Below are 26192 nucleotides of genomic sequence, written 5' to 3' on the forward strand. Positions count from 1 at the left end.
CCAAATTGCTGTTAGTCTGCAATGCATCTAAATCTCAAGGGGGTGTGTTAGAAGTATGTCTTGGTGGGATTAGACAGACTATGAGTTGAATGTATTTCTGCAATAATTGAACATTATAGAGTAAGTCTAGGCACAATTTGGATATTTGAGGCTTGACTTGTTTTCCTAACAAAAAAGTTCCAAAAAGGTGCTCACACTCACCAGATGACCACTGAAGGGATGAAGGCATGACTCCATTTTTTTCCCCTAGTGGTCATTGATCCCTACCTCTCCTAAAAGTTCCTGGAGTATCCTGGCAGGTAGTGCAGTAAACTATAGAGATGCACTGAGGACAAGGACATCTGAGAAATGGCCATTGTTGAAACAAAAAGATGGATGCTTTGTTGTTTTGAAAATGGTCATGTTCACTTCTGGATTTTTGTGTATGTTCCATAAAATATCTAAATTCAGATTTAGATGTCATATCGAAAATGTCTTTCCACATTACACTGTAAATGAGAAAGATTAAAAAAATAAAATATTTTCTTCTGATGTTGCAAAACACATCTACAGAGAAAACAAAGAAAAAGAAAGTTGTTCCAAGGCTAAAACTTTGGGTTTCAAAGTAAGAAATATGTTTCTCCTTTGCTGAGTAACAAATACATTGCCTGAAAAAATTTATATTATATGCCCTAAAAACAGCTCCTGCTTAGCCTTAACATATGTAATTTCAGGAGCTTCTATTTATACAGATCAGAAAGGAAGCTTAGTAGCAATGTTGCATGTGAAGAAATTATAATTTAGGAGTCCTCCAGAAAAGCTGGTTGAGTGAAAGGTGACAGAGGATATTGATCATGGAGATCACTCTCAGGAAAGGGATGTTTCCAATGGTGTGCCTCAAGGTTCTGTTCTTTTTAACATTTTATGAATGATATTGCTGAAGGGCTGTAGGGTAAGATTTGGGGATGATACCAAAATCTGCAATACAGTAGACACCCAGGATGGTGTGAATAACATGATGAAAGACCTGGCAAAGCTTGAAAAATGGGTTGAAATTGTGCAGCTAAAATGTAATGCTAAGAAATGCAAGGTCATGCATTTGGGCTGCAAAATGGTACATTTAATGGTACAGTTTAGGAGGTGAAGGACTTATGTGCATGACAGAAGAGCAGGACTTGGGTGTGATTGTGTGATGATCTCAAAGTGACCAAACAGGTTGAAAATGTGATATGAAAGCTAGAAGGATGATAGGGTGTATAGGGAGAAGTATGTCCAGTAGGAAAAAGGAGGTATTGATATCCCTTTTTAAGACTCTGGTGAGACAATTCTGGAGGCTGCACCTTCAAAAATATATAAAAAAGATGGAGTCAGTCCAGAGGAAGGCTACTAAAATGGTATGTGGTCTTTGTCATAAGGTGTATGTGGACATAATTAAAGATCTCAATCTCTATACTTTGGAGGAAAGGTGGGAGAGGGGAGATATGATTGAGACATTTAAACACCTATATGATATAAATGTGTATGAATCAAGTCTTTTTCATTTGAAAGGAAGCTCTGGAATGAGAGGGCATAAGATGAAGTTAAGAGGTGATAGGCTCAGGAGTAATAATAATAATAATAACAGTTTATATACCGCAATACCGTTAAGTTCTATGTGGTTTACAGAAGATTAGTGGAGTACAAGTTGAGTTGACGTACAAGTTGAGTTAACTTAAGGGATGTGGGAACAATGGGGAGAAAGGGCAAGAGAGGGGAAGGAGGGAAGTGGGTCAGCTGTCTAGGTATTTCAGGAATAGGTGAGTTTTGAGGCGTTTCCTGAATACCTTATAAGTGGTGGGCAATAGGAGTTGTTCTAGGTTTTTACCCCATAGAGCAGCCTGATGTGAGAGAAGATGCTCATGGTGTTTTTTTAGTTTGCATCCTCTAACCGGGGGAGAAACGAAGTGCGAGTGGGAGCTTCTCTTGTGTTTGTTGGCTGAGAAGGAGAATAGCAAAAAAAACTCTGTGGAGTGACGATGTTCCTAAATGGACTTTATTTGAAAGTATCAAAGTTTCAAAGGTACACTAAAATCATCCACATAAAATAATTTCATCCACATAAAAGTAAATCATCCACATAAGAGCCTTAAAGGACCTAGTCCGCTAGGGATACAGGACCCAACACGGTCCGCGTTTCGACAAAAAGTCTTCTTCAGGGGTCCCTGGGGGTCCTATAAAGGTGTGTACGTGGGAAACAATTGTGTGGTGAACCGGAAGTGAGACACTGCTTGCATCGTTGAATGGCTGGCCCTAGGGCCTGATTGGCCCAGGTGGCTCAAATCCCACCCACAGGTGGGGCCTGAGACACCTGAGCCAACTGGAATAGGCCCAGTAGGCTTAGGCCCCTCCTGTGGGCAGGGCCTTAAGCACATGGGCCCAACCCTTAGCATTTTTTTACTAATTAAGCTTGTCTGCTGTGTTCTTTGTTCTCATGTTTAAAGACAATAGACTGTGTTCCCTCCAATTCTTTATATGTGAGTTTGCAAACCATTGGACCCCTGAAGAAGGCGTGTTCGCCGAAACACCGATTATGTAGGGTCTGGTTGGATTTTTATCAAAATATTTGTTAGCATTGTACTTTTTTAATTGAATTTTCATGGTTTTATATATCAGTGTTTAGTAAATTATCTCCAGAACATCTGTATCCACAGTTTTTCTTTGTCTATGCATCTAGAGGAAGGAGAAAGGCCTAAGCTGGTTTTATATACCAGCTTTGATTATGGGTACTTGGACGATCTGGCTTTTTGATCGTCCAAGTACCCATTTAGGCCACTTTTTAGACTTTTTTTTATTATGACCCCTTAATATTTGATTTGCGAAAGAAATGTGATCCTTTACTAACTAAGGTGGTGATGAATTCAACCTGTTATTTTCAGCAGATCAGTTACACCTCAGGAAATCTTGTCATGAGTGACAGAGTTAAATTTCCTTATTTCTACCGTACTGTCCCCAGTGAGCTGCATCTCTGTGCTGTGATAATCAAATTATTGAAGCATTTTGGCTGGACCTGGGTCGGTATCCTTGCATGCATTGATGAAAACAGTCTGAGTGCTGTGCAGATTCTGAGAGAAGGGATTGAGAAGAATGGAGGTTGTATTGAATTCATACAAACATTCAAACATTCTATTGTGCATCAAAATATGAGTGAAATTTACCATACTATCCATACATCTTCAACTAAAGTGATTATTTTGTATTGTAATAGACATTACACAGATTTTCTAAAACATACAATTATTTGGGATGTATCTGGAAAGATCTGGATCTTTGCAGCTGAACCAATGTTTTACATTCCCTCATACCATAATGATAGGAGAAATGCCTTTGCTTTCTCTGTGGCAAAAAAGAATATTCCAAGCTTTCACAAATTTGTCCGTGAAGTGAATCCTGTTGTGTTTCCAAATGATTCATTCTTTGAGATGTGGTGGAAGGACCTGTGTAATGACCGGTGCCCCGAGAGCATCCAAAGAACCTGCAGTAATAATGAAACATCTTTCTACCTCATACATTGTGATATCATAAACTCTGGGGACAGTTATAATGTATACAATGCTGTGTATGCCCTGGCACACGCACTGCACAACATGGTCACTTCTACATCAGATAACACCAAGTGGGGTGGAGAAAGTGAGAGATTTTTAGAATTTTTCCCATGGAAGGTAATATCCTATGTTAGATGAATTTTATTTTAAGAAAGGAGTAATGGTATAGTATTATGCATCGACATTTAAAGCAGATTAAGATCCAACAATGAGAAATGCCATATAAATAATAAATCTTTTATAATTTCTATATTTTAAGCCTTGCGTTATTTATAAGTTTCCAGTTTATTTGGTTTACTTTATTACAAGAGTCTCATTAATGATAAATGATATTGTTGAATGACTATCGGGTAAGATTTGCATCTTTATGGATGAAACTAAAATCTGCAATAGAGTAGACACGCCGGATGGTGTGAATAACAAGAAGAAAGACCTGGCGAAGCTTGAAGAATTTGGTAGCTAAAATTTAATTCTAAGAAATGCAAGGCCATGCACATGGCCGGATTAAGACCCTTAGATGACCTAAGCACCAACTAATTTTGGTTCTCCCTTACACTTGTAATTCAAAATATTAAAACAATAATAAACCATAAAATAAAATTGTATTTATCAAAAATTCAAAATTAAACAAAACTTACATTAAAACCAAAAATAATATTTATTTCTGTATGCTTTCATTTTTTTATGGTTTAATCATTTTCTCCTACTTTTTTCCTTACAATGAAAACGAACACAGTCAAAACATATTCAGACATGTTATAAGACTACACCGCATCCTATCTTGTTCAAAATCTGAAACACATACAATGAAAGCTTGCATAATGCTAATAAAAAGTTTGCACAATACAAACTATAAAATTACATTCTTCTTCAAAACTAATAAAAAGCTTTAATGAGCAAATGAGTCTTCAACTGTTTTATAAATGACATTTTCTCTCAGCGCAATCTCAAAACCTCTGGCAATGCGTTCTATAAAGATGGACCTACAATGGAAATCGCTGTCATTTGCGATTTTTTTGATGCTTTCAGGACTTTAGTGTTGTTGAGCTGCTGGTAGATATTCACCAATTTAACTGATGTTTACCTGAAATGTTTTTCATATATGGAATGAAAATTATGGGGTAAAAAGGTCATCTTTACAAACTTCACAAATAAGTTCCACCCTACTAATGTTGATTGAAAATGAAAGCATATTACTAAAACCAGAGCAGATCATATGTGTTTTTGAAGGTAGAGATGTAACTCTGCAGTTAGCTTCACTAATAAAATTGTTTCTCTTATTAGCTTCATCGTTACCTGAAGAACCTCCACTTTAAGAATGTTCTAGATGAGGAAATCTTTTTGGATGAGAATGGTGATCTTGCCATTGGATATAATATTATAAACACAATCTACCTACCTGATGGTACAAGGAGTAATGAAATTATTGGAAATTATAACCCTTATGCTCCACCAGGGCAGGAATTTATGATCTATGAGGAGATGATCATGTGGGAGAGCACACTCACCGAGGTCAGATTTAAATGATAAAAAAACAAGATGGAAAACCCTGAACCATGCCCACATTGAAAGAGATTCAGTAAATGACACCCAACATTAGACACTAGAAAGATCCAGCCTAAACCAGCATATTTGCACCTTTTATAGAATAGTGCTTTGAATAGATTCTCATGCCCAACTTTGGGTGTGAGGACTTCTTTCTGCCAAAACCTGTGGTAAATACTTGCAACTAACGGTGCAGCTAATGGTGCAAAATTTAAGTATTATATAACGTAGTGCCTACATTTTGGGTTGCCCTGATCCACTCATGCCCATGGATTTGTCTTCTTTTGAGTTTCAAGTTATGAAAGTTGAGGGCCCATTTTTTAGAATAGGGCATAAGGGCAGTAATAACTCATAACTATTGCCAATTAAGTGTTAATTGATTAGGTTCCATTTGCATCTTTCAGATATCAAGATAAATTTGCATTACATGATTACATAAACGGCCAAAATATATTCATTTGGCAAGGCAAGCAGTTTTATCCAAAAAATACCAAGTGTACATGAATGAAATTCTCAATGGGAAAAGATATTAGCTTAATGATGAAAGAAACAAAGGTCCTTATATAGTAAGCAACCAGTGGTGAGGGCAAAATAAATTTGACTCCATCAAAATGAGTCATCATGCCTTATCCATTATGCAAATGTTCAGTTTTGGAAGTAGAAAAGTAGGCTACAATTACATCACCAAAAAGTCCTATTTTGATACCTTGTCAGTGTTGTTCAAAATACTTTGTCCTAGTAGGAGAGTAAATTTTTTTAAAACAATTTATATTCTGCATATCCTACAGTTCTATGTAGATTACAAATTATTTAGGTACTCAAGCATTTTTCATAACTGTCCCAGTGGGCTCCCACTCTGTACCTTGGGCAAAGGGGATTAAGTGACTTGCCTAGGATCACAAGAAGCAGTGCGGGATTTGAACCCACAACCTCAGAGTGCTGAGGCTGTAGCTTTAACCACTGCACCACACTAATATTAGAAAGTTGAAGACAGATAGGGCAGACCCTAAATCTCTAGATGGTGTGTGCCTTGCAACTGTAGGCCAACTATGATTGCATTGAATAAAAGTCATTCTGATTTGATTGATATGGGAATTGGCTGTGAAGTATTCTTAATTTGGGGGTTGTCTATATATCAGTAGAAAACTTTTGAGAGGGTATGAGGAGGGTGGATTGGACTAAAGTCCTTAATTCAGCAGAGAATCAAGCAGTTAAGAACCAAACTTCCAAAGAAAGTAAAGGAAGAGAGGGTTTGAAAAAAAAACATTATTATTTTATTACTAGCTGAAAGTAGGGAAAGGAAAGGATTAGATTCTATGCTTGAATCAAAATCAAGGCTCTACATTTCAGGATTACTTAGCTATTAGAGATTTGAAGTGCTCTAAGCACATGTGCTGCCACCAAGGCTTTGTCCCAGGAAATGACAGTACAATTATCACATTAACAATTGCCTTTAATTTCTGATTCACCCTCATACTTAAAAGTAAAAATAAATGTATTTTTTAATGATTAAATAAAAGTACACATTTATTTTTACTTTTAAGTATGAGGGTGAATCAGAAATTAAAGGCAATGATTAAATAAAAGTACAGGGGGCATGATCGAGACGTTCAAGTATCTTATGGGCCGCATCGAGGCGGAGGAAGATATCTTCTTTTTCAAGGGTCCCACGACAACAAGAGGGCATCCGTTGAAAATCAGGGGCGGGAAACTACAAGGTGACACCAGGAAATTCTTTTTCACTGAAAGAGTGGTTGATCGCTGGAATAGTCTTCCACTACAGGTGATTAAGGCCAGCAGCGTGCCTGATTTTAAGGCCAAATGGGATCGGCACATGGGATCTATTCACAGGGCAAAGGTAGGGGAGGGACATTAAGATGGTCAGACTAGATGGGCCGTGGGCCCTTATCTGCCGTCTATTTCTATGTTTCTATGTTTCTATGTTTCTATATTGAACTGGAGAACAAGGTGGCTGCATAATCTCTTCTCTCCTCCACTGATTTCTAAATCATCGCCACGGAGCAAGTTATAAACTTGACTTTTTGTTGATATAAATATATTTTTCTCTCATTGAGATGTCTGCGAATAAATCTACTAAATCGGATTCACAATCGGCGCAATCATCGGGATCGAAAAGATCCAAACATAATCCCCCAACTCCGGAGAAACTGTCGGCGAGTAAGAATACCCCGGATTCCTCCAATGTAGTGCTGGACGAGATTCGCGCTTTAAAAGACCTGATCACCAAGCAATATGACATTACCTGTGAGATGAGAGGTGAAATAAATTCACTTTCTGTCTCCTTTGCGGCCTGCAAAACGCGTGCTGAAGCGTTGGAAACTCGAGCAGATATGGCGGCGCTTTCCTCTGCACAATTTGAAGAACGGGTTCAACAGCGCTTTAAAAAACTTGATCAGGAGCTGGAAGACCTTTGTAACCGCAATCATCGAAATAACATCAGAATTATTGGTCTAGCGGAATGTGCTGAAGGGTCTGATCTTATCAAATTTCTTACAGACCAATTGCCGAAACTACTTTACTTAACAACTGACTTGCCCCTACAGTTCGAGCGTGCTCACAGGACGCCATCATCCTTGAAGCAGGGGTTTACACGACCGAGGCCTATTGTAGCGAGATTATTGCGCTATCCTCAGGCCCTACAAATTCTGACTGCTGCAAAGTCAATATTGGATCTGAAATTTGAAGATAAGAAGTTTTTGATTGTCCCTGATTTGGCAAAAACAACCGCCTGAAAGAGGAAGTCCTTTCTGGACATGAGAGCAAGACTCAAATCGATGGGCGTGAGATATGGGTTACAATACCCAGCCCGGATGATTATGACTATTAACAACTCAACTCGGCATTTTGAATCCCCTGAACAACTTCAATCCTTTTTGGATGGTCTGCAGTCACAGGGCATGTCTTCATCTTGAAGATTTTCAGCTTTTCTTCAGCTACACGCCTGATCTTTCTTTTGAGGAATGGATGTCAACCTTTGAGCTCGAACAGGTTTTCTGCTTGTTCTGGCCTCTCCTTCTCTGATGCATTATTTATTTAGTTCATTTGACTTATTCTTGCTAGTCGATATCGCTGCTTTATTTTGTCTATAATTGGGACTTGTTTTGACTATGGTTTAATGTATCCCTTGCTTACTTTCAGACTTACTGTTTCTCTCCCCCACATTGCTTTCGATATCCCTGTTATAGTAATAAAAAAAAAAAAATGAGGGAATAATCCCAGGGGATTTATAAATAAAAAAAAAACATAAAAAAAGCACAAAAAAATAATAAAATAATATATAAAATAAATAATAAAAAATGAAAAAAGAATGCCAAAAAAAAAAAATACAGAAAACAAAACACAAAAATTTAAAATATCATCTTTGGAGAGGTAGTATGAGTAGCTATGAATATATTCCTAGATAATGCTAGGATTTCTATAGAGATGCAAATAGCTATTTCATTTTGATCTTTTGTTTCTGTATAATTCATAACATTTTAATTTGAATGCCTTGGATTGTGCTAGTTTCTTTTGGATTTTTGGCCTATTCACCTTTTTAATTTTCAGCTCTTCATAGAGCTTGCTTTACTCAAATATGATGATTTATTTTGGTATGCTTTAAATACTGGTTACTATTGTTATATTTTCTTTTCCTATACTTCATCGTATGGAATTTTATTTCTTTCTTTTTGTATACATGATTGCTGATTGATATGTCTATGGTTCAATGTTATGCTCAGTTTATTGTTACTCTGTGCTCTCTTGCTCCTTTTCATACTGTTTTCTTCAATGGAAGAGGAGATTTGTGCACCCTTGTTACTCTCTGATTAATGGCACCAATCTTCTTTCTTCTTTCTGTTGGCTGGACCATTCTGGTCCTTCATGCCTTCTCTTTTGGATTGCATTTTGTAATTGGGTTTTTGCTTTTCACCGTTCTTTTCCTTTTTGGCACCTGGCAGTACTCATATGTTAATGGGACAATAACCTATAGTTTTTTACCCCAGAACCCATTCTTAATTCTTATAATACGAATATATGCCTTCGGATAAAAAATTGCCTGTCACTATTGTCTCCTGGAATGTTAATGGGCTTAATAATCCTATTAAGAGAAAAAAGGTCCTTATCCACTTAAAACAGAAATCACCTGATATTATAATGTTACAAGAAACACATCTTTCCTCCACCTCTTCTCTACTAAAGTCCTGCAACTGGATTACCTCCGGGGTTGACTCACCTTCCATGGGTAGAAGAGGAGGGGTATCTATATTATTTTCCAAATCTACACAACCTAGAATCATTAGTCAAGCTATTGTTACTAATGGCAGATGGATAATATTGCAGATAACTATTCATAATGTTCCATTTCTTCTGATAAATGTTTATGCACCCAATAGTGATTCTCCAGAATTTTTTCTTGATTTATTAACTACAATCCAGACATTTGAATCCCTGCCAATTATCATGGCAGGTGATTTCAATCTTCCTTTTGATCTTTACATAGACAAACAATCGAATTCTAAACTGTTTCCACAAAAATCTCATGCTTCCTTTCATTCACTCATTACACATCTACAATTATTAGACATATGGAGGCTTCAGCATCCCTCAGACAGAGATTATACATATCACTCCATTCCACACAATAGTTTCTCACGTTTAGATTACATTTTTGTATCTCATCACTTCCTCAACTCAATTGTTAACACTTATATTTCCCCAATTCTCATTTCAGATCACTCATTAGTGTCTGGTACTCTACTATGGACTACTACTCCTGCCCTTAGGTCCCCTTTATGGAGAATGCAACTTTCCCTTCTTGAAGATGATACAATAGTGGATCGTATTAAGAAATTTATTCAAGATTTTTTTGCCACTAATGCCATCTCTGATACCGATCCACTGATTACCTGGGAAGCCTTTAAGGCCTCGCTGAGAGGCAAATTCATTTCTATTGCTTCTCATGAATCCAAATCTGATAAAGCCTCTATAGCAAATTTGGAAACTCAAATTTTAGATCAGGAACATACATACATACAAAGAACCCCCAGCAATATAATACTTTATGTCAACTTAAATATCAATATAATCGCCTTATGTCTAAGCAGGCGGGGATGCAAATTTTCCTAAGTGAAGCCAAATATTATGCGGAAGGGAACAAAAGTGGCAAAATGCTAGCTTCCTATTTGAAGAGAAAGCAATGTAAAATTCAGATCCCTGTGATTCATAATAGTAATAATACTCCTGTCACTTCATATTCTGGAATCTTGAAGTCTTTCATGAGTACTATCAGCGCTTATATTGATCTGAATCTTCATCTGATTCGGCCGCTCTGAATTCCTTTTTATTGAATTTAGATCGACCAAATATGGTCTGCTTTGGATAATATTGCTTTGAATCAGACAATTACTGCAGAGGAAAGTCTTACTGCATTGAAGCAGCTACATTCAAATAAATCACCAGGTGCTGATGGTCTTCCTGTGGAATTCTATAAAATTTTCAAAAACAAACTGTTGCATCATCTTTTAGAAATGTTTCGGTATTTCTCCTCAGATCTAGTCAAACGGAGCCGTTTCACTGAGGCAATTATTACTGTTATCCCAAATCCTAACAGAGATCATTTGAAAGTACAGAATTATAGGCCTATATCGCTACTGAATGTAGACTATAAGATATATGCTAAAATCTTGGCAAACAGAATTAAAAAGGTTATTCATAAAGTTATTCACCCTAATCAAATTGGCTTTATGCCTAGTCGACTCATTGCAGATAATTCTAGACTCTTCTTCTATCTGTCACATGTAGCTAGAAACTTTCTAGACCCTGTTATAGCCCTATCTCTTGACGCCGAGAAGGCATTTGATAGAATTGAATGGAACTATCTTTTTCATATTTTAGAATGGTTTGGAGCTCAATCCCCCTTTCTTCAAATGATTAGAGTGCTCTATACTAATCCATCGGCTCGCATAACAGCGAATAATTCTCTCTCCTCCACTTTTCAGCTCCATAGGACAGGGTTGTCCTCTTTCCCCTATTTGTTCAACCTTGCCCTAGAACCTTTACTCATCCAAATTAGACGGAACCCAAATATATCTGGCGTACTATGCAATTCTCTTGAAGTTAAACTCTCTGCTTATGCAGATGATGTTCTCCTCTACATGTCTAACCTGGAAACCTCGATTAAAGAATTTCTCAATACTATAACTATTTACTCCTCCTTCTCAGGATAAAAACTTAATCAGGATAAAACGGAAACTCTTCCTTTGAATCATTATGCTAATTCTGCTATGGTTCAACCTTATAACTTGATCTAGGCCTCACAAAAATTAAAATATCTAGGCATTGAACTCACTCAGTTCCTTTCGGAAACTATCGATATTAACACACAGAAAATATTTCAACTTGTGAAAGCCTTAATTCAATCTTGGCATCCTCTATTCCTTTCATGGTGGGGACGTCTTGAAACAATAAAAATGATGTTCATGCCCAAAATAAATTATATTTTACTCATGATCCCTTGTCTTTTTCCTCCTACTTTTTACAAAAAGATTGACTCCTCTTGTCCTCCTTCATCTGGAAGAATAAACAGCCCAGAATAGCACTCAAAAAACTCAAATTAAAAAAGGAAGATGGTGGAGTTCTTTTCCCTGACTTCTACACATATCATAAAGCTTTTATTATTCACCAGGGCTTATATTGGTTTTCCGATCAAGAACTTTACTCACCAGTTTGGTTTGAAGTTGAAAAACAACTGTTGTTACCTCTTCCTCCTTCTGCATATCTAACTGCAACACGTAGCCCATCTATATCTCCCCTACTACAATCGACAATCAAATGCCTCTCAGAATTTGACTCACATCTGGAATTTTCTTATGCTACCTCTTTATATACCTCTTTATGGTTTAATCCGAATATTCTCATCGACAAAAAACCTTTCCTATGGAAAGAATGGATAGATAAAGGAATCTTCTTACTGAAAGACGTTGTGGATACTAATATTAAACTACTTCCTTTTCACACCCTCCAAACCACATATGCTCTTCAATCCTCAGCATACTTTAAATGGATGCAGCTCCACCACTGTATTTCAAACACTTCTTCTCTTCATATTATTAATGCTCATCAGCCGACTATTCCTAACCTCGCTATGGCTCTCTTGGCAACAGGACACACGGCTTCCAAAATATATAAACTTGCTCTCATCTGGGATACTCCATCTGATAACACACTTAAGGGAATTTGGGAAAAAGATTGTGAACATCAACTAGGTAATAAAGCATGGGTGCTTCTATGGTCTAAATCTCTTCGGTCCCTTTCATCAGCTAGTACATTGCAGTCTATGTACTTTTTGTATCATAAGGCGCTATGGACCCCTCATAAATTATGTACTGCCGGTCTCCTATCCTCTAATGTTTGTTGGAATTGCAAGACTGGTCAAAGTTCATTGATTCACATGATTTTTGAATGTTCGTTTGTATTTTCTTTCTGGCAAGATGTCTGGTCTATAATGAAATCAATATTTCATTTAGATTGTCAATTATCTTTTTCTATTGTAATGTTTAAATCACATTCTATATATGTTGAATTGTTGGATTCTCAAAGAAAATTGTTTGACATATTACTCATACTTGTTCAGAAATTGATTCTCTCTCATTGGAAATCTATGAACTTACTTCATGTCCAACATTGGTGGAATTTAGTATTACAACATCATAAATTTGAAATAGCGTTCTCTGAATGTAGGGGTCAGCTTCGGTCTGCCAACTCTTGTTGGTCCCCTTTACTGACCTATTTGCAAACCTCTAATGTATGACTGTGTCTGATCTGTGCTTTCTCATAGCTTTGATTGTTTTTGTACTGCCTTGTGCCTCTGTTATGCTGGTTTTACTAAAATTAATAAAATTTTCATGGAAAAAAAAAAAAAAATAAAAGTACAGTAAAAACATACCCCTTCTTTTACTAAGGTGCGCTAACCAATTAGCACATGCTAAATGCTAACACGTGCATGTTAGTCTATGGACATGTTAGAGTTTAGCACGTGCTAATTCGATTAGTGCATGCTTATTGGTTAGCACACCTTAGTAAAAGAAGGGATACATTTTTGTAAAGGACTTTTACTTGTACAAGTGTGCTTGTGAATCATTATTAAACCATGATGGCTAAAAGATGTTCATTAATTGAACAGGCAGGAAGTGGATTGCACAGTCTAAACCAGGAGTAGGCAATTCCAGTCCTCGAGAGCTGGAACCAGTTCAGGTTTTCAGGATATCCACAATGAATATGTACGAGATGGATTTGCATGCACTGCCTCCTTGAGTTGCAAATCTATCTCATGCATATTTATTGTGGATAACCTGAAAACCTGACCTGGCTCTGGCTCTCGAGGACTGGAATTGCCTACCACTGGTTTAAACTAAACTATACCTTAAGAATCCTCTCCATAATTACAGAGCTTGGCACTGTTTATAAGAGCTTAATGTAAGGAAGGAACAGCATAATGGGGTTGGAGGTTGAGTATAGGGAGTAAGAGAGCATTACATTTTTGTGAATAACCAATTTTTCAGATGCTTTCAGAATAGTTGGAAGGAGCCTAGATTTCGTAGTGGGGCAGTAAGGTGATTCCAAAGCTCAGTGATTCTGAAGAAGAGAGATTTCCCTAATTTCCCCACATAGAGGATACCTTTTAGCGAGGGGAAGGATAGTTTAAGTTTATGGTTGGATCTGGTGGAATCAGGACTCAAGGAATTCCAAGATAGTGGAATTAGGGGAGGCAGGATGCCATGTAGGATCTTAAAAGCTAGGCAGGCGCTTTTAAAATGGACCCTAGAAATTACTGGAAGCTAGTGAATTTTGGACAGAAGTGGGGAAACGATCAAATTTGCTTTTTACGAAGATCAGCTTGGCTGCAGTGTTCTGAATCCGCTCAAGTCTTTGAAGACTTCTTTTGGTTAGACTTAAAAAATGGAGTTACAGTAGTCTAGTCTGGAAAGGATGATAGATTGTACAAGGACAGCAAAATGTTGTTGGTGGAAGCAGGATCTCATTTTCCTCAGCTTGTGGAGGCTAAAAAAGCATGACTTTACTAAGGACTTAAGATGGTCACTGAAGGAAAGAGAAGAGTTAATAATGATGCCTAGAACTTTGCCTGAGAATTCAAACTGCAGTATGGCGCCAGAAGGCAGTGAGATGAGGGTAGGTAGCTGTTCTAATTTTGGGCTGAGCCAGAGTAGTTTCATTTTGGACTTGCTCAGTTTCATTTGAACTGTGAGGGACCAGGATTGGAGTTTCGTTATGCATGCTGTTATGTTCTCAGAGAGGTTGGTGAGGTTCAAGTCTGTCTCGAGAAGGACAAGGATGTCATCAGCATATGTGTAGAGTGTTTCAAGGGAGGATAGATGGAAGAGTTTCAGGGAAGACATATAGATGTTGAAGACAATAGGGGATAGAGGTGGTCCTTGCAGGACTATGCAAATCAGTTTCCAAGAAGAGGATGTGATGCCATTTGGGTTAACAGTGTAGGAGCGGGATTGTAAGAATTTCGAGAACCACTAAAACTGTGGAGTCAATGCCTATCTTGGAAAGTTTGTTCAATAAATTTTATTAATATTTTTAGAATAAAAAGAATACAAAAGGGAAAAACATTATAACATGAAAAACTGTCACGTTATCATAGTCACAGACAAAAGGTGCCTAACAATAGAGTAACAAGCCTTTTCCACATTTCAGTGCTACGGTAGCAGACAGCAATGTCCACATCTGGTACAGACTACATATAAAATTATAAAATTATAAAGTATAAGTCCTGATCAGGGACTACCAGTATACAACAGTACAGGAGACCATATATGATGGAATGCAGAATGGAATAGTCTGTCATTGTCTGCTATGGATTTTTCAAATTTGGCATACAAGTAAACGGTATTCCACCATTCATTAGAAGTAAGAGAGGAAAAATCCTTCCAATGTGCTAGTATAGTTTTTATAGCTATGAGTATCAAACAATGTAAAAGTTTAACACTTCCTTTATCTAAAGGGGAAGCTAACGCTATCCCACTCGTAATCACAATAGCATATGTCAAAACATCTTTAATAGGTAGAATTTCACAAATTGTGTTCCAGACTTGCGTCCAGTAGTGTTGTAGCATACCACAAGAATATAGCATATAATCCAATGTACCCACGTGAGTGGAGCATGACCAACATAAATTTTAAACTTCAGTAGATACTTTAGATAATCTATGTGGTGTCCAATATGCACGATGATATAAGTACAAAACCATTTGTTTAAGTGCAGCTGCTCTCATAACTTTAAAAGATGTAAGCCATAAGCATTGCCAACTAGGATGAGGAATTGGGAGAGAAATATCATGGGACCATATATCATAAAGTGCAGTAGGACATTTATACTTATTGTTTTTCAAGAGTTTGTACCAGTTGGATGCTTCACTTTTCTTTCCACTGAAAGCCATACACCACTCAATTATTGAAGGCTCATTGTGTGTTAGAGGTGTTTGGCATAATAAAGCTTGTATACTATGACTTAGTTGTATCCATTGATAGAATTGTGTGGGTATCAAGCCATAAGTAGAGGATAATACTTCAAAATTAGACAGTTTCTCCTCTACCATAACTTGTGAGATAGACCAAATACCTGCCTTGATCCAGGATTTCCATTTAACATTGCCTTGTATTTTCACTTGCGGGTTAAGCCAAATAGATGTGGAAATAGTAGAGTTCCATGGAGTAGTTGCTAAAGCCTCAAGTTCTTGAATAGCCACAACAGTAGATTTCAGAATCAAATGAGCACTCGTTGTAGAAGTAGAGTTTATAAAAGGCGAATATTTTAGAAAGGACTTATTGTACAAGTAATGTTCCAATTTCAACCAAGTCGGTTTAGTATGAGGGGGTACATCAATAATCCATTTAGAACCTTGTCTACCTAGGAAGGCAATATGATAATCATGCATGCTAGGAAAGTTTACACCACCTTCAGATTTAGGGCATTTCAGTTTCTTTAGGGCTATACGGGGAGTTTTGTGGTTGCATAAGAAGTCAGTGAAGAGCAACTCTATCTTGTGGTATATTTTGGTATAGGGAAAGAACGGCAGCATGGATAATACATACGTAATTTTGGGGGCTAATACCATTTTTATAGTTTCCAATCTGCCCCACCAAGAAAGCTTCAGAGGTGACCATGAACCAACAGTAGTCTTGACAATCTCCAGTATGTATTCCTCATTGCGGAGTATAGTTTCCTCTAAAGATGGAGAGAAGATGACCCCTAGGTATTTTAAGCATGATGCAGAATATTTAAGACCAAGTTTGGAAATAAGATCGCTGCAAGGAAAGCCAGACAGTAGCATAACTTCGGTTTTAGTAGCGTTTAGTTTGTAGCCAGAGATGAGTGCATAATTACCAATAACATGCAGAACATGTGGTATAGATGACAAAGTAGTATAAATCATTACATCATCTTCATAAGCTGATAATTTGATTTCCAGCTCATCTAAGCGTAAACCCACAATAGCTGTTGAAGATCTTATGGCTATTAAAAGGGGTTCCAAAGCAATATTAAATAACAAAGGTGAGAGAGGGCAACCTTGCCTAGTGCCCCTTGATGGATAGAAAGCCTCTGAGAAAGCATTGTTGATTCGAATTTGGGGTTGGAGTAAAGGACTCGGATCATTCTGATAAACTGCTCTGGGAATCCAAACCAAGACAAGACCTGAAATAAATATGCCCATTCAACCCGATCAAACGCCTTCTCGTCATCGAGAGCCATGGCAACCATGGAGTCCTTACTCTGCTGGGCCTGAAATAGAACGTGAGAAAAGAGTCTGGTATTGTCACTGGAAAGTCTATTTTTCATGAAACCACATTGATCTTCATGGATGATATCAGGTAGTATTAAATTCAATCTATTAGCTAACAGTTTGGAATAGATCTTGGCATCCACGTTTATTAATGAGAGAGGTCTGCAGTTCTGTACTTGCAAGGGATCCTTGCCAGGTTTGGGCAGAACAATAGTAAGGGCTTCAGTAAAGGTGCCGTTTGCTTCTCCCATCTCTGCTAGTTGACCAAAATATTGAGTCAGAAAGGGAAGTATGTCATCACTAAAGGCTGTGTAAAATTCCACAGATAAGCCATCTGGGCCAGGTGTTTTATGTTTCGCCATAGATTGTAGAGCTTGTTCCACTTGAGTTATCGTGAACATTTCATTCAATATATCCAGCCTTCCAGTTGGAATAGAAGGGTGTGGTAATGAAGTCAGAAAGGAGTTAATCTGAGTCGGATCCGGCCTTTCAGTGGAGTATAATTTCATATAAAAGTCATGAAATTGTTTACATATATCTTTAGTATTCCTCAATATATCTCCATCTTCTGCCATGATAGCTGGAATATCCGTTTTCTCAGAACGTAATTTCAAATAAGTCGCAAGATGGTGACCAGATTTATTCATGCTCGTATAGTAAGTTGTAGATTTTTTAAAGATCTCCTTAGAGGCCTCAGAGCTCCATAACAGGTTCAATTCCATGCGCAGTTTCCGAAGAGTTGAAAGTTTTGAAGGGTTATTCAAGTCGTCAAGATGAGATTTTTCGGCATCTTGGATTTCAGTTTCCAAGCGTAGGATATTGGCGTGATCTGATTTGCGTTTCGCAGCAGTATAAGAGATGATGCAACCCCTAATGTAGGCCTTAAAGGCATCCCATGTAGTCTGCCAGGAAGTATCTGAAGTATTATTAATAGCAAAGTAGTTCGCAATCTGCCGTTTAATATTGATAATGAATTCCTCATCTGATAAAAGAGCAGAGTTAAATCTCCAGCATCCAGACGGTCGGTATTGAACAAAATCTGTCATAGTAATTGAAAAGGAAGCATGGTCAGATATTGAAATAGGATTAATTTGAGCAGCATCTATTTTCTGTGATAAGGAGTAGCTGACCAAAAAATAATCAATACGCGAATAAGACATATGAGGAGGTGAATAAAAAGTGTAAGAGGTGTCATCTGGATGTAGTATTTGCCATATGTCTATCAACTTCAGGTGATACATCATATCCTGAATACTGTGCCAGGATTTAGTTGGTCTGTAGGTTGACTTGGATTTTCTGTCAAGAACCTTATTCAAAATTTGATTGAAGTCACCTCCAATTATGCATGGTGTGTCACCAAGGGATGTAACCAAGTCCGATATCTCATTAAAGAAAGAAGGATCATCGACAGTAGAGGCATATATATTGATGACATTAAGAGACTGGGTACCAATGGACAGCGTAGCTCGGATCCATCTACCATTGACATCTGTGGCATGTGATAATATCTTAATTTCAGCTCTGCGTCTAACTAGTATTATAACTCCATAGTGAGTATAGCGGTGGATAGGCCCATTTAGGAGAGATTTTTTTAGACTCCAATTCAGTGAGATGAGTTTCTTGGTAGAAAATAATATCCGGTTTATATTGCTCTGAGTACTGAAGAATTTTGCATCGTTTAATTGGGTTATTAAATCCTTTTACATTCAATGAAAAACAGGTTATAGGCATAACAACAGTGCACAATGATGTATATACGTAAACATAAAGTAATTTAAATCAATACTCCACTGTAGCAAGACACCAACCTCAGCAAAAGAGACCATGGAACAGAGCAAATTGTGATAAACCACTGAGCTGAGTGTAGCAATCAAGCAGGGTGCACCCATAGCATAGTGTAGTGTTATAATACTGGGAAATAGTGCATAAATTACAATATGACAGAATGGACTTCGCCTGAAGTGAAATAAAACATGTTGGCAATGTGAAGAACACTGGTACAAGCACTCATATCTGTATATTAATATCGCAGACCAGAAAAGGTTAAATGCCATAGCATAGATACTGTAGTATAAGCTCTGTAGTGGGTGAAGTACAAGTATAGGGTTAAAACAAGAGCTAAGGTAAACATATAATTTATCGATCAGGATATAGGTAATAGGACTATCAAATATAGCTATAAGAAAAGCAATAAGGGTAGCCATACACATAAGGAGGCTGAGAATGACAATAACATTCATTACAAAGATACCATAATCAAGTTTGATACAGATAGACAAGGAACAAGTCACTATGCACATATTCAGTTTGAAAAGACACTGTGAAGGTTTGGAGAACAGCATATTGTATATTCTCCTATAGTAAATCTGGAGAAAATAACTATGAATGCCACTAGCTAAAGGCAATGTATTGAAACAGATTGGAGTAACTTCAGCTAGCAACACCGCAAAGGTGGAACCACAGGTAAATGTATTCAAAAAGAACTTATTACACAAACCAGCAGAAAGACAGGACACATATAAAAAAAGAAAAGACAGAGACAACCAGACCAGACACTTAGAAACACATGTTAACAGCGAAGTATAAAAAAGACCTGGAAGCTTCAAGGCACAATACTTTTGAACAGAGAGAAAAACATGACTAGCAAAAAGACTGAACAAACTCGCCACGGGAAGGCAAGCAGCAAGTGGGGAGCAAGGCAACATGAAAAGCCTGCTACATAAGTAAATTATGGTGAAGAACATCATGTTTAAAGTCTACTAAAAGAACATTACTTAAATAGTAACAGTGTCTGCAAAATGGCAGCCATTAGAGCAGAGCATGTGGTTGCTAGGCTGCACTAAGGCACATGTAAAACAGAGACTGACTACTCGATGCCAGCCATACCAAGTTAAGTTTTATCAATTGCTGTCGGATGCAATTCTTCTATGTATTCAGCAAGGTCAGCCGGATTAGTGAAGTCCTTTGTTGAATTATTGAAGGTGACCCTCATACGAGCAGGATACAGGATACCGTGCTTGGCTCCAATGGCAGACAATTTGGGTCTAAAGGCAAGTAGTTGTTTCCGTTTCTTTGCTGTCTCCTTGGAAAGATCAGGAACCAAAATCAGCTTTGATCCCTCAAATAGCACAGGAGAGTCAGTGTTTGCCTTTTGTAGAATAAGTTGAACAAGCGCCTGTCTCAGCATTGTAATCACGATCGGGCACGGGAACTTGCTAGGGCGTGCCACGTGTTGAGGGACCCGAAAAGCGGTATCAATTTCCAGTTTCGTCTCCGGCGGTATCTTCAGCAATTCAGGCAGTAATGCAGACAAAAACTCAGCAAGATCACAAGCCTCCCTACCTTCTGGTAAGCCCAGCAAACGGAAGCTGTTCTTTTTCGCTCTGTTCTTCTCTGCTTCCAAAGCAAGCTCGAGCTGAGCAATGCGGGAGGATTGTTTAGAGAGGAGTTTGATGGAGTCTTCGTAGGATTGCACTTTTGTTTCCAGAGTGTCGGTTCGAGTTTTAACAGAGGCAAATTCTTCATGGAGGGTGGTAAGATCCGATTTCATATCCGTGATATCTTGTTTAATATCAAGTATGAGGTTACGGATTGAACATAGTTCTTCCATAATAGAGGCCCCAGAGGCCTCGTCTGGTTGTTCGTTGCCTGATTTTCGAGGAGAAGGTGGCTCTGCGTTTTTGTGCTTTCCCGGTTTTGTAGCAGACATGTTTAGGCAGCGAGAAAGTAAGAATTCACACAAAAAATCGTGTGTTAATATGATGTTATTCTCGAGTTATTAATATCATAAGCTGGAGCTCTCTCACCCTGCGACCATCCCAGCCGGTGCTCACCAGCGCAACCCCCCCTATCTTGGAAAGTTGATAAATTAGAATATCATGGTGGACAACATAAAAAGCTGCAAAAAGATTGAATTATAATAGGACAACAAGGAGAGTTCCATTGACATAGTGAGCTCAGCTGGATGCTTTTTAGCTGAGCTCCTGCACTTTGGGTCTCATCTGTCTTTAAATCTTTGTTTTTATTCACTTGAATTTGTAGAAAAGGCTATTAACACTTATCTGAATAGATAATCTTCAATTACAAATATTATGAGCTTTAAATGAGTCCTGAAGGAAAAGGAAAAGGAATGGGACAAACTTCAACCATTACAACTGCCTGCTGAGATGGCTGACTCAGAGCTTGTCCAGGAGATAACAGCTGCAGTAGTCAAAGATTTGGAGCTTAGGTTTTCTCACCTTCAAGTCAGTTAGCTGGGGTTGACGCTTTGATGTCTGACTTATCTAGGAGAGCAGGAGAGCTTGAGGTAGGAGTTACTGAAATTGAGGACACAGCTACGGAGGTGAATGGTACACTAGCTACTTTGAAAGAACAGATCAAATTACAGGAACTCAAGCTAGAACAAATTGAAAATTATTCATGAAGAGATAACATCTGGATTCCTGAGTCAGTGTCAGAAACTCACTTACTGTTTCAGTTGGAGGATTGGTTTAAAAAAACCTGCTGCTTCCGTCAGATACTGGCCCTCTCCGTTTAGAACGGGTAAACCGGGTGGGTATTAAACAAGATAACCATCAAAGGCCACGAATAATCATAGCTAAAGTGCATAATTATGCACATAAAGTGACATTATTTCAGCAATATCGCCAATGTAAAGAGACACTAACTTTTGATGGAGCTCAAATTAGACTGTTTCAAGATTACTCTGCTTCATAATCAGAGAAACATCAGCAGTTTTCCCCTATTTGTGCTGATTTAGTGAAAAGAAAAATGAGATTCATTCTGGCATATCCTGCAACATTACGCATTTTTACAAACACTGGCTGGAAATCATTCACATCTGTTTTGGAGGCAAATAATTATATACGACTGTTGTCACAGGTACTTCAACAATTTGATGCCTATCGGATCTTGAAAATTCATACTGTCATTATATGATGTTGATAAGTTATTTTGTAATAGGTTCTGTTCATATAATGTCTTGTTTTGTTTTTTCATTAAGGTGGTTTGTGCATATTGGGTGATGGAGGCTGTGATGGAGCATTTCAAAGTTTAATATACTTTATAGTTTTTTCTTTTGTCTATGTAGGGGTGTTACTGTTGATATGGGGGCGTTAATATCTTATGTTTGCTGATTTCTAACATTTAAATATTAAAAAGTAAACAATAATAAAAACTACATGAAGACAGAGGAAACTATTATTGATAAGACTTAGAAAGTAATTCAGGAAAGAAGAGGGAAAAAATTTTTAAGTCATGATAAAGAATGGCAAAGATGGTAAGCAGAGAGGAAAATTCAAAATGATATGAAGAATGGAAAAGAAATGAGATGCAATTTATGCTTTCTTTCTTCCTGATCTACACTGAGAAGATTCCATGTGAATGTTCTGTCTATCTGTAGCATGACGCAGGAGACTTGTTGACAATCGACCTAGTTCTTCCACAGGATAATTGCTATCAGTCTGGATATTAGAAGAGGAAATAAATGAGATGCAATTTGTGCTTTCTATCTTCTTAATCTGCACTGAGAAGATTATATGTGAATGCTCAGCCTCTCTGTATCATGACATAGGAGACTTTTTATCAGTCTTGATATTAGAAGAGGAAATAAATCTTTAAAGGTATGAGAAAGAGTGGCAAAAATGGGAAAAAGTGGAAGGAGAAGAAATAATGAAGGCAAGAAGGGGTGAAAACTTAAAAGTTCAAAAACAAATATTGAAGAAATGGAAAAGAAATGAGATACATTTTGTGCTTTTTGCCTTCTTGATCTGCTTTGAGATAGACATGTAAATCTACATTTAGTCCATCTGACATTCTAAGTAACACCTCAGTTCAAGAAAGAATATGAAATAATTTTAAAAATATGAGAAATAGAAACGGGAAACATCTGATATTTATACATCTTGATGCTTGTACACCTTAAACATTTTTAAATTAAATTTTTATAAAAATACAGATGCTAATATTGAATATGTGGGAATGCTTCGTTGTAGTGTCTGTTGCTTTGTTTGTATCGCCCTGATTGGAAAAGAAAATAAAAATAAATAGTGAAAGAATCCTATTAAAGCAAAATTTAATATATAATAAAATAAAATGCATATAGCTTATATATTTCTATACATATATCATATGATTCATTATTTAATCTTCTTATTAGTACAATATTGATTTTTATATGTGCTCATTATAGCATAAATTATTATAATAAATGATTTATAAAGATTAAAGAAAAAAAATTGATTGCACATGCCTATATAAAGAAAATCAAATTAGTTTTATAAAAAGTTTATTGATTTTATATATATATATATATATATATATTCTAAAACCTATGTATTATCAGTATGTTTGGACAGATGGGACCTGAAGTCATATCACGTAAGCACGTTAATTTGACTATCTGATTCCCATATATTGGAAATCAGAAATGTCATCTACATTATTGGGTGTTAGGGAGTTTGGGGTACAAGAGAAGAAGAGGAGGTTAAAATTGGGATGGGATGGGTTTTTTAGAACTGTGCACATATTAATAATATTTATAATTATTCAAATGTTGCAATATTATAATATGGAAGATTTCTTAAATTATTTTGGTGCTATTTATGTGACTGTGGGTATCTTTTGCATCTGTGGTGAAGGCTGGGCACCTGGATGTCTTATTTGTATAATTTTCCTTGCAGATCTGTTTTATTTGTGTGATGACTGGGGCTAAATCATTATCGTCACTTAGAGTGGCCACTTGGAATGTATCAGGGGTAAATTCACCTGTTAAACGTACCAAATTACTTGCATGTCTTTGTCGCCAGAAAGTGGATATTGCATGTCTACAAGAAACCAAATTATCTGAAATTGAGCATATGAAACTTAAAACTGGATAGGTAGGGGAGGTTTTTTGTTCTTCCACTGATTGCAAAAAAGGTGGTGTAGCAGTGCTTATTAGCAAACATCTTCAATCACAAACCAAATTACTTGCAAAAGATGATTATGGTCGTTATGTTTACTTACAAGTGACATTAAGTGCATTCACTTTTAATTTATTGGTGGTGTATGCTCCTAATATATATGAACATGTTTTTTTTCAAAATTTGATTGATAGCTTTGAAATCTAATTCAGTTCCTCTAATATTGGCGGGAGATTTAAATCAAGTTCTTGATCCTTCTTTGGACAGATCTTCAGGTCATCAGTCTTCTGTATTTCACAAGGGAGTACCTTATTTATGTTCTGCTTTAAACTTAGTTGATCCCTAGAGATGGTTGCATCCTATGGAAAGAGATTATATGCATTTATCACGCTCTCATTTTTCTTGGTCCCGTATTGATTATATTTTTGTTTCACAATTATTGTTTTCTTGTGTTCTTTCTTCTACTATTGGACCACAAATGCTTTCTGATCATTCGCTGGTGTTTCTGGATTTTGAGGTAGGGGGTTTCTAGAGGAAGTGGATGGAGGTTTCCTTCCTATCTATATGAGGATTCACATTTTCAGCAATATATTGTAGAACATTGGGACGATTATGTTCATTTCAATGATGAACATATAGCAGAACCAGTTCTTTTTTGGGAAGCTTCTAAAGCAGTTCTTAGAGGTGATATCATTACTTATGTCACTTCACTAAATCAACATATTGCTGCTAAAATGATCTCTTTCGAACGTCAGTTTCAATGTGAAAAACGTACTTATTTGCGACATCCTACATTTAATCATAAAGAAAATATGCTTGCAGCACAAATAGCTCTTAATACTCTCTTTGCATGAAAGGTATCAACGTAGTGCTATATATAGGAAATTTACATTTTTTCATTTTGGAAATCGTCTGGTCGTTTTTTTATCGAAACTCACTAAAACTTGGAGTGGATCAAGGATGGTTCAATCACTTTGCCTTTCAGATGGAACTATAACTAATGTAACTAATAAAATTTCCCAAACATTTTGTGATTATATGGCTGATTCTTCTTCCCAACCTTCTCTTGTGCAGGCTTATTTAGAGGATGCTTCTTTGCCTAAGTTAACACCACAAATGTTAACTTCTTTAAATGTGCCTATTAGAGGAGTAGAAATCCAAAAAGTTATTAAATCTTTATCTACTTGTAAGGCACCTGGACCAGATGGATTTATAGGGGAATATTATAAATTACTTATTAATCAGATTCCAAGTACATTGATGTGTTATTATAATCAATGTGTAGAAAACAATTCTTTTCCTTTAGGAGCTACTGATGCTCTGATAACATTGATCCCAAAACCGTATAAAAATCCTCTGTTGGTAGAATCATATCATCTGATTTCATTACTCAATGTAGATCTTAAGATATTGGCAAGAGTATTGGCAGATAGACTGGCAATTCATCTGCCTATGCTGATAGGGGAAGAACAAGTTGGTTTTATAAGAGGTCGTCAATCAGTTTTGCATGTTAGAAAAGTTTTAATGGCATTAGTGACTGGTCAGACAAAAGCAATTTCTGGTCTGTTGGCTAGTCTGGATACAGAAAAAGCTTTTGACCTAGTGGAGTGGTCCTTTCTCTTTTCTGCATTCTCTAAAATAATAATAATAATAATAACAGTTTATATACCGCAGTACCGTGAAGTTCTATGCGGTTTACAAAAGAACAAAAGAGAGTACAAATTGAAGAACTTAAGTGATGGGGAAACAAGTGGGTGAAAGGGCGAGAGAACCATTATGGAGGGGAAGGAGAAGAACGGGTCAGCTATCTAGATACTTCAGGAACAGGTATGTTTTTAGGTGCTTCCTGAATTCCTCGTAAGTGGTGGGCGAGAGCAGTTGTTCTAGGTCTTTACCTCATAAAGCTGCCTGATGTGTTTTTTTAGTCTGCATTAATTGTAAGCGTTGCATATTCTTTTGGGAGATTGCTAAATAGGCGATGTTACAGTAGTCAAGTTGACTCAGCATGAGGGATTGTACCAGGATTCTGAATGCTGAGTTATCAAAATATGATTTAATGGATTTAAGTTTCCAAAGGGTGAAAAAGCCCTTTTTGATTAAGGAGTCAACTTGGTATTTCATGGTTAAGCATTGGTCAAGAGTAACACCCAGTATCTTCATGGTGGGCTGAATAGAGCAATTAAGTTTATTGATGCATAGTTTTGGTGTCAAGCGGGTGTGGCGAGGTAACGAGAAATTTTATCTTTTCTGTATTGAGTTTGAATTTGAAGTCAGTCATCCAGAAATAGGAATTTCTGAATGGTTCTTAGATAGTTTTCGAGTTTTGTATGTCAAGCCAAGGGCCTCTATTTTGATTAATGGCACTTGTTCATCTC

At 37.0% G+C, this 26192-nt stretch overlaps 1 protein-coding gene across 1 annotated transcript in view; it reads left to right on the top strand.

Annotated features, from left to right (window-relative positions):
• The window catches only part of LOC117346285 (vomeronasal type-2 receptor 26-like), a 64750-nt gene that overhangs the window by 15806 nt on the left and 22752 nt on the right, over nucleotides 1-26192 (top strand). Inside the window, exon 4 of the mRNA XM_033915686.1 lies at nucleotides 4845-5072. Within this exon, the coding sequence (XP_033771577.1) occupies nucleotides 4845-5072 (228 nt within the window). The remainder of the gene's footprint in view (nucleotides 1-4844; nucleotides 5073-26192) is intronic.

This window comes from Geotrypetes seraphini, chromosome 12 (genome assembly GCF_902459505.1).
Source record: "Geotrypetes seraphini chromosome 12, aGeoSer1.1, whole genome shotgun sequence".
NCBI lineage: Eukaryota > Metazoa > Chordata > Amphibia > Gymnophiona > Dermophiidae > Geotrypetes > Geotrypetes seraphini.